General features: G+C 33.6%; 1 protein-coding gene and 1 long non-coding RNA gene across 3 annotated transcripts; both read right to left on the bottom strand.

Annotated features, from left to right (window-relative positions):
- Positions 1-1,470: 1,470 nt before the first annotated feature.
- On the bottom strand, positions 1,471-3,278 carry LOC127741694 (uncharacterized). 2 transcript variants are annotated; one of them, XR_008002901.1, is made up of 6 exons: positions 3,154-3,278; positions 2,684-2,758; positions 2,363-2,453; positions 2,071-2,261; positions 1,912-1,987; positions 1,471-1,758 (listed from the first exon to the last, which is right to left on the bottom strand). It is a non-coding gene; the product is annotated as an uncharacterized LOC127741694 (long non-coding RNA). The 2 variants fall into 2 exon arrangements; XR_008002900.1 differs by lacking the exon at positions 3,154-3,278 and having other exon boundaries at positions 2,684-2,849.
- Positions 3,279-3,887: 609 nt separating this feature from the next.
- LOC127748336 (transcription factor TGA2.1) lies at positions 3,888-6,116 on the bottom strand. Its single transcript, XM_052262639.1, has 7 exons — positions 6,022-6,116; positions 5,322-5,437; positions 5,150-5,226; positions 4,966-5,058; positions 4,805-4,864; positions 4,475-4,589; positions 3,888-4,195 (listed from the first exon to the last, which is right to left on the bottom strand). The coding sequence occupies exons 1-7, from the start codon at positions 6,114-6,116 to the stop codon at positions 3,888-3,890; spliced, it is 864 nt and encodes a 287-aa protein (XP_052118599.1).
- Between the last annotated feature and the right edge of the window lie 3,768 nt (positions 6,117-9,884).

Below are 9,884 nucleotides of genomic sequence, written 5' to 3'. Positions count from 1 at the left end.
ATCAGAGACCGAGTTGATTTAATTTGGGCCAAAGACCGTGATTGGAAGGACCAGTGGTAGGCTTTGGTTAAAATGGTTTCTTAGTAAGTGGTGAAATATATGAAATGTCATTTTGCGTGAAATTTTTATAAGAAAAATAAGAGTTTTAAATTTGGATAATGAACTTAACTTCTAACCCCGGCCCTACTAAGAACTCCCCAGTTCTTACCCCCTATCTCTACCACTTTCAGCTACAGGTGCGAAGGCTTATTGTGAAATTGTGGGAGCACAGAGAAATTTGTTTTTGGGTTGAGTTGTTAGAATTTATTTTTTCCTCGTCTTATCAGTTAGAATTTTATTTAGAGGGGTAGGTTCTGTAATTGCTTTTGTATGTAATACTACAATGTATTATTAATAATAAGTATGTGAATATTTGTTGTTTGTTCTTGTTGGAAAAGTTATAAGTTTTAGTAAAATCATCGATAGTTTTATGCGTAAAGGCTCATTATTAAATAGATAATAAAAGGAATTAGGTTAGTAACGCCTTGCTTTTGGTACGATCATGAGGTGCTAAAAGTTGGGGTTTTTATATATATTTAATATAATTGAATTTTTTTATACTCTAATTCCGCTCTCAAAATATCTAATTATTTGTTCTTGTCTTCTCTCCTCTCCCTTCAGTGTTGATGGTTTAATAACGTCATGTGATGTTTTGACATGAGGTTAAAGAAATTGAAGAACAAAAATGAGGTGCTTAGCTTTACCTGTTGGTCACTCTAATTTTCACAACTAGAAAATTGCTTAATACAGACAGATTTCCAAATAGATTTGGTCTTTATTACCGATGGAATTTTTGTTACTGACGGATTTTGTTCTTCTGTAAAAGTCTCGTCGAAAATTATTTATCGATGGATTTTTACCAGTTACCGACGGATTTTCCCTCGAAAAATTATCCCCTCCATTTCCCTAAAACATCGAACTTTCTGACGAATTTTCCGTCAGTAATTACAAACGGATTTTCCGACGAATTTTTCGTTGGTAATTACAGACAAATTTTTCGACCAATTTTTCGTCAGTAATTGGCAATAGACCTTTCAACAAATTTTTCGTCTGTAGTTGGAACGTTGAAAAATCATCCCACACTCTGAATACAAACAGAAAATCTGTCTATAAATCTGTCAGTAAAGTAAAATAGATTTTTTTCGATTTTTCCAATGAAAAATAAACTTGTTTTCATAGAAAATAAATATAAATTTAAACAAGTTCATCATATTATCAAGTGAAAAAAGAAACACTATAAACAAGTAAGTCAATATAATTCATTTACGTCATATAATTAAAAAAAGTTGAAGCAGAAGTAATTAATATCATTTACATCATATAATGAATATCATTTACATCATTCCACTCTCACACAACTTCATTCATCAAATTAATCTAATTACTTTATAAAACTAAGTTACTCACATGAATTAGAACAGTAAAGTTAAAAGTATTATCAAATTATGTGTCAGTTGTTGAAGTAGAAGTAATGCCTCAGGTATTAATCTTGTAGTCAAAGCTTTTCCAGTTAGTGATACAGCCAATGCTTGCTGGCGAAGAACTTGGTTTTCTGACTCTGAATTGGAAATTTTTTCCTCCAATCTATATAAAGAAAATTGTGGAAAATATGAAGACTATTTTAGCTTGTTCCAGTTGGAGACTGTTTTGCCCTTTAATCCTTTGTTTTATTCTCAGGTCTATCTCTTCTACATCCAACTCTAATAGAAAATCTAAAGCCTGTTATATTCCAAGAGCAAAAGAATGATTAAGATATGATGAGGTCCATTTCCTATTGTAACATAACATACAAAACAATTTCTTGAAAATGATGATAAAGTAATAATCTTTACCAATTCCTATTACACTTAAAAAGGGTAAAAGATTACTTACACTTAAAAACCTGTCTCAATGTATTGTAGATAGATGAAAAGACCTTAGTGTGGCTGAATATTCCAACAGGTTATGCCTGAACAATATAGAAATGTCACTTTAATTTTGTTTCCTCTAATAAATGTTTGATTCATGTTATGGACATTGGTCTTATAGTACCTGTGTCACAAATATGCCACCCTCCTTCAGTGAACTCATAGAAGGATTTTGTGTAAAGTTTATAACAAGGGCCTCCATCAATGGGGTCTGCTAAGTCCCCAACTATTCACGAAATTGGTTAATAATCTAGCTCCATCATCATGTATAATAATTATTTGCTAACTTAGTACTTAGGAGGTTTGTCTTGAGACCTGCCAAATCATATAAGCCAATAGAATCCACAAGAAACAAAATTCAGTGAAAGTAGCAGATAAAGAAGTCAAATAAATAAGGAGGAAAATAACTATTATACATCAGCAAAGATAGGGATTGGCCAATTGCACCAGCAGCCCCCAAGATTGCTACCTTGAATCCCGGTGCCCCTCCTTTTGATCACCACCATCCTGTCATCACAAAATTGAACACATCACGTGATCAAGCACTAATCTTTGGCAATAATAGAAGCTCAAGTTTATGCAAGGAACACAAATTTAGAAAATTTTTAGGTTAGTATTGGTTCATTAAATACTGATCATTGAAGCTTTTTATAGCTATGTAAAGTTATATTAACTATGAAGTACCCTTTGCAACAAAAGATATATAATTTGAAGTAGGAAGAGCATGAGGAACAAACCTTGAAATTGGGTGACTGAAGATGAGAGGTGATTCTTGCAATATGATGATTAGTCGCTGCACATGCTTCCATGTTCTATGAAAGTATTTGAGAAACAAGAGTCAGAATAGTTAGCACTGTCTATTGGAGGAGTTGTTATATATGGGGGTAAAAAACTAGACATCAAATGAAGGTGCAAAACAATTAATTTAGATAGATGAATGGATAAAATATAAATTTGAGAAATAATGGGAACCAAGAAGTTGACACATATGTCCAATGTTTTTTCTTCAAATATTAAAATGAGAAGCAAAATGTTTTTGATATTTTAATATAAACAAGTTCACATGATAAAGAAAGTCCTGCTTGCCACTTATGTAATCGTTTTAACAGCCCACTGAACAGGAATGACACATAATCACAACCATGACCAATTGAAAGTGACAACGAGAAAGTTAAGAGAAAAATTGAAAAAAAAATGTTTATTTCACCTGTACAAGTGCATCAGGGCAAGATTCAAAAACAATTAAGAGAACTCCTATAGGAGATGATGTCTTCTCTAAAATTAACCCATCTGCAAGCTAGAAGGCAAACAAAAGTTTTAAGAACTCAGACAGACAATAAATAATTAACTATCATTAAAATTTAGAACAATCAATGGTATCCATGAACAACTTGGTCTAAAAGTCAAAGCCGTGTCCTTTATGACCGAGCAAAAATCACGTTCACATGATTTGGATATCTGCCTTACACGACTGTAAATAAAACTGGAAACTCTAATCATTACAATGTGTCATCACAGAGTAATAGCTTCAAGTGTAAAAAGAATACTACAAATAAATTTCAGCTACTTATTTATCAATCCCCGTTTTAAAAAATTATTATAACAAGAAACTGCACTTCAACATTATTTTTTTTAAAGAAATAAGAATTGGTAAAAACTCACGAGAGCTTAGATTTCCTCCAACACCACCACAATCCATGAATAGTCCCTATTAAATTGAAGAGCTCAAATAGTAAAAACACACATATACAAAAAGAGAACTTTATATTTTATATAGTATAACATAATAATTGATGAAATATATTTTAATATATATGAGTTTATAACCTGAGAATGAGCCCTTTGAAGGTCTTGTTTAACTTGTGTATGCTTTAATCTACTTGACTCTAATTACTGCACATAAGCCTGCTCCATAGACAACAAGAAAAATGCACTTATTATTCATTTTTCTGAGCAATAATGTGGATGATCAATCACCTTAAGAAGCTCTGATCGACGGAATCCACCTAGCCACATGAAGCATCTTTCTGCATGTGTCTTCCATGTTCCAGAAAGTATGTGAAATACATCTTCCTTGGCCCCTATGGTTTTTACCTGTAATAGTTCATCAGGACATGCCAAGACACCATCGATAAGAAGATTCAATTCATTATCACCCATTTGAGAATTTACGGCTGATCTTATGTCACTAATCAGCCGATGATGTTGATTAATCCAGCGCATAAAGTTCATATCAAATGCTAAGGCACCTAATCTATGAACATTTCAAACTAAGAGATTAATTTTCGAAGCTCATTGAACTCAACAAGAAGTATTCTATCTAGCTCTTCATAACTAAAATATCAGCCTAATTATCATTCAGTGATTATTTATGCAAGGGGAACCTAGAATGAAAAAGTTTCCATTCATCTCTAATCTCTCCATCAGCAGAAAATACACAAACCTAACAATTTTTTATTTTGTTCCACAAGACATCAACAAGATCAGTCACAACTCAGGTAAACATTCTCTGGCTTTATAAATGTTACCATTTCCGACAACTGCGAAAGCATGCTCCCACACAGTTCCAGTTGCAGCAAATACACCCAAAGGAAACATCATCCCATGGACATAATGGTAAGCAGAAATAACAACAAAACCATACTAAATAGTACAACCTGTACAATCAAATTAAGACCTGCTGACGTGCGCGTTGAAGTTCTTGCTCTAAAATTGTGCAAGCCTAACTCTACTATTCTCCAATTGCTGCACATATGCCTATTGAAAAACCAACACATATCAATCATTCAATGGTTGGGGGCTTAAGTTTAGGTTCAATTGAGCAATGTAACATATCAGGTTGGGAACAATTAATTTACCTTCTTCCTCAATCGACTCTTCTTAGCAGCCTCACAATTTTGAGCCAGTCTACAAAGAGTCTAGAAAAATGTTTATATAAAAATGTTAGAACCAGTACTACTGATGAAACAGAAATTAAAATAGTAAGCACAAACAGTAGCACACAAACAATGAAACAAACCTTCTGATCCTGAAGTAGCACACAGCAGAAAATGCCCCTTCTGTTGGAACATATGATGCGGTTGCTGATATTGCCATGTCTCAACGTAACAACCTGAAGAAGCAAGGTTCTATAGAAATACAACATTTCAGATAAGGTTCTTCAAAATCCAACTACAAGAGACAGTGTGTGAGTGTGTTCATACGGTGTTAAATGTCCCGTACTGCAAGTTACTTGAGGCAATAACAACATTGTTCAACTTGGCAGTGAAGGAAGGAGAAGCTGAAAATAATAGTAAATTAATGCAGAGGATAAGGTATATTTGATAAATAAGAGAGTGAGTGAGTGAGAGATAAGAGAGTGAGAAAGAGAGTAACTTGAGGTTAAATCAAAGTCATGATGATAGTGTTGTTGTTGAAAGACAAGAGCAACGGTAAGATCAGAATCAATTAAACGCGTTGTTGTCTTTGGAGTTGTGTTAGTGTCATCTTTCCTGTTTCAAAAACACTGAAAAGAATGAGTTATCTGTCTGTAATTCAGCAGATTCAAATAAGGACAAAAAGGAGGAGCCAAAATCAAGTCATAGCAAGAATGGGAAGGAACAAGAATATGCATGCAAATTCCAGATAAAATATCTCCACAATTCAAATATATAGTTCATAAACAAACTTCATTCTATACTACAATCATAGAAATTATGTTTCAGATTTCACAAATTACAGGAATATACAAAATTCATACCTTAGAATTTAGAAACTTCGTTCTTTGAAGCAGCAACAGCTGATTTGCAAACATAAGAGCTCTCCTCGATCATATTCTTTGATTTTCAACTTCAATCAAAACAGGGAAAGGACATGGTTAGGGCTAGGGATAATGAAATTGGAATAGAATCACAATGGAAGGGTTAAGACTAGGGACGAGAAGGAGGCGGAGGCCTACCTGAATTAACAACGACGAGAAGAGACAATGACAAACCTTCAGCGAAGAGAGAAGAAGCAGCATAAGAGCGGCAACGGAGGGAGCTCGTAAGACAAGAGCACGGCCGAGAGAGCTCGTGTGACGATGAAAGGAGCAAACGCATTGAGAACGGCGATGGAAGGAGCTCGTGCGATGCGAGCGGTGGTGACGGCAACAGCGGAGGACGTCACATCTTCAATGGAGAGAGAAGGCATGGGAGTAATTCAAGAAGAATGTGACAAAAAAGTGAAATGAAGGATTGGGAGTAAAGTGACCCATCTCTTTATTCTAATATTTTCAATGGAATATTTTAAATTACAGACAAATTGTTTGTCTGTAATAATTTAATAAAACACAATGTTTATATTCATTTAATTACAGATAGATTTTCTGTCGGTAGTTATTTTTCCTGAAAAAATTAATTTTTCTACAGAATTATCAACGGATTCTCTTTTCCATTTGTAATTTATACTAATTCATTTTTTTTGGTTTCCGACAAAAAATTCCTCGCAAATTTCGTCTGTATTTTCGTAGGATAAAATCTGTCGAACATATCCATTTATAATAACTAGTTTTCTAGTAGTATTTGTTTCCAAACCTAAAGGAAGAAATGACTCTTTTTTTTTGAATTTGGAGGAAGAAGACTTTATAAATTTTTTTTAAGAAAGATCAAATAGTGGCATAAACATTGTTCCATAGGCATATTTTTCAACAGGAAGATCATTCCCTGTGTCGGTTAAATTCAAAATAACATAGCATTGTGATCCTTTATAAGAAGGTGGATTTTATGGTGCCTTTCGAGATAACTTCTTTGATTTCTAGAAATTCAAGAATTTCATATCACGAAAAAAAATATATAAAAAAAAAATAAGTAGTCTATAAAGTATGTGGGAAAAGAAAAGAGGTCAAATGTTCAATTGAAATTTATGAGTGATTTTTCTAAACTTTTGATTTTTGTAATCGAGTATATTAGATTTTAGAACAAAAGTCTCAACATTATTGTTAGCAATTTATTATTTTGTTATTTAATTTATGTTATTTTCTTTTTTTTACTTATTTTAATTATTATTTTCTAGTTATAAAATATAGTACTCATTAAATATGTAATTTTTTTATCATGAGTATATTAAAAACTATATATAATAATTAATATGTTTATTAATTAATTAGAGTACTATATATTTAATACGCTCACGATGAAAAATATTAAATAATTGATGACAGTACTATTTTATAATAATATTAAGGAGGATATTGTGTTTTAGAGCAAAAAAATATGGCCCAATAAAAATTAAAAAAACCTCAATAATTTAATAACAAAAAGTAGTATTTTTTAACAGTATTATAACTTTGAATTTTGATTGATTGAGAAATTATATCCACCATCTTAATTTCTAAGAAATAATAAAGGTAATTGTAATTGTGAATATTTATATAGAATAGAATTATATATTTTAAGAAATACTATAACACCCTACCATACAGAGTCTTATGCTTAAGTCATAAAACTGAGGTGGCGAGATATTACGACCTCTAAAATCAAAATATATAAATAATAATAGTTGAAAGGAATTTTATAGCAAGGAGCCTTTTAAGGAAAGGGTAAAACAAAAGCGTTAAACCGAAAGAGCGCAACATCCACGTAAATGATAAGTGTGAGAAAAGAATTCCAAAGATAAAACCCCAAACATGACCCTCAATACCGTTTGTAGAACCTATTTCTCCAAATCAAACTCTAGGAGGGACAAGCATAAGATACAAGATGGAGAATCTATATACATGTATAAATAAGCTCCTGAGCCCCAAGAGTTCTTTGCTTTATCCGAGTCTCCAGAATACAGAGTGGTGCTTCTCAACCTGCATCTGAAAAATAACAATATTGTATGGGATGAGAACCGGGACTTCTCAGTATGGTTAAAGTGTCTACATATATAATAAATAAGGTCCCGGGAAAGCCAGAGGCAATCCTAGAACTCTGACAATCAGATTATAAATCTTAAGGGATTAAAACAAAAACCATAAGCAGGGGTAGATATCTAAGGTTCTTAAGGGCTAACTCAATCCCAACTTAATCTCTCAAATTACAATCCACTCACTGTCTTATGAAACACTAACTCTACAATTCATCTTCTACCTCCTCCAACCCTCCAGACTCACCAGTGCACAGAAAAACAATACAAGCAAAGACAAACACAATTAGAATACAATTACAGCAGGTAGTAAATATAGCAGGTAAGTATAGATTATCAATTAGGCAATCCCAAGAAATGCAAACTCAAGCAAAACCGACAAATACATATGATAAATGCATGCCCTATGGCTGATGATACCATCTATCAGTTGTATAGCCAACACGTTATGTCCTGGTAGCTAACCATGGACTGAAACACCCATGCAGAGCAAGTGAGTTTGAGCTATAACCCCCTTGCTACTACCCGCTTAACCCAGAGCCAGTGGAATAACCACTATTGCGGCTACTACCTAGGCGGGTGTTTAAAGGCTCAAACTGGAGCAAGTGGAATAACCAGTACTGCTACTACTACCCAAGCGTCACAATCACTGACCTGGAGTAAGCAGGACGAACCACTATCCTTACTACTGTCCGGGTATCTCAAACATACATTCATTAAATCTAAAACAATCATCATTATTATCAAATCTCAAGCATTGACCTGGAGCAAGCGGGACGAACCACCATCCTTGCTACTAGCTAGGTATCACAAACATACATTCATTTCAAATTTTCATAATTAAATTCATTTATCATAATTTTTCTTCCCTATCGCTTACCCAGAGCAAGTGGGCATCGCCACTGCCTACTACCCAGGCCACAATCACATTTACACACTTCTCGTTCATTATTCACACCTCTCAAACTTCCTTCATCTCCAAGTTACTACTCTTCCCCTACCTTTTACTCACCACTTAATATACAACTGAGGTTTAGGGGCTAAAAGAGTAAAAACAAAGGTTTAGAGGTTCATAATTATATTTTAAAATACAAAACTCACTTTGCTGATATCATGGGTCACGCATACGCGTGTGCGTACTTTTTCCCATGCTCGCGTACGCAAGGTCCTTACTCGTGTACATGAGATGCCCAACCTGAAAAGGTTAGTCAGATCACGTATAGTGGTCATGTGCGTAAGACCTATAAATTAGCAAAAATGCTGAATGCTGTAAAATTTCAAGCATGCCCTCTGAACTTCTGACGCGCATAACTTTTTTGCATTAAAATATTTTTCATTCGTTCTTCGAATGGCGTAAACTTCACGGACCCAATTTTCATATGAAATAAGTTTGAAACAAATTGGGGGTTCGGAAGTTGAGTTATGGCTCTCCGAAGTTCAACCCAAAAATTATATTTTCATAAAATTTCTCAAGGAGTGCTAAACCTCAATTTTCACAATAATCCAAGTTCAACCCTTCTTAAAACTTACCAAACTATATCAAACCAAACCCAAACATTTCTCAACACACCCATTTTACCCCATATCACACCAATTTCACATATTAATGCTCAATTAATTTCATAATAGCCCAATACACAACTCCAATAACCTTAACCTCTCTAACACACAATTTTATCAACTCAACTTCAAAGCTCATATAAGATTCACAATCATATATTCACCATCTTCATCATAGTTCATCATTATTAACAATTCACAAATCTCCAACACTATCATTCCATTCTCAACTAATAGTACAATTTAACAATTTCCACCATATTTATAACATAAATCCTCAATCTCATCAATCACCATTACACATTGCAACAAGTTCAACCCTTCACCAAAACCACTAAACATGTATCAAACATACAGTTCAACTTATCTTAAGTCGTCTAGCCTAGATTTTCACAAAACATTATATATTAAATACAAGAAATCTAAACTATACCTTGGTCGATTCCTCCCTAATGTCGAAGCACCTCAATTATCTCCATTCCTCCAGTGTCCAAAGCCCCAAATCCTCACCGA

This window comes from Arachis duranensis, chromosome 1 (genome assembly GCF_000817695.3).
Source record: "Arachis duranensis cultivar V14167 chromosome 1, aradu.V14167.gnm2.J7QH, whole genome shotgun sequence".
NCBI classification, from domain to species: Eukaryota; Viridiplantae; Streptophyta; class Magnoliopsida; order Fabales; family Fabaceae; genus Arachis; species Arachis duranensis.
The sequence above is the reverse complement of the archived record's forward strand: the minus strand, read 5'-3'. Positions and strand labels throughout refer to the sequence as shown.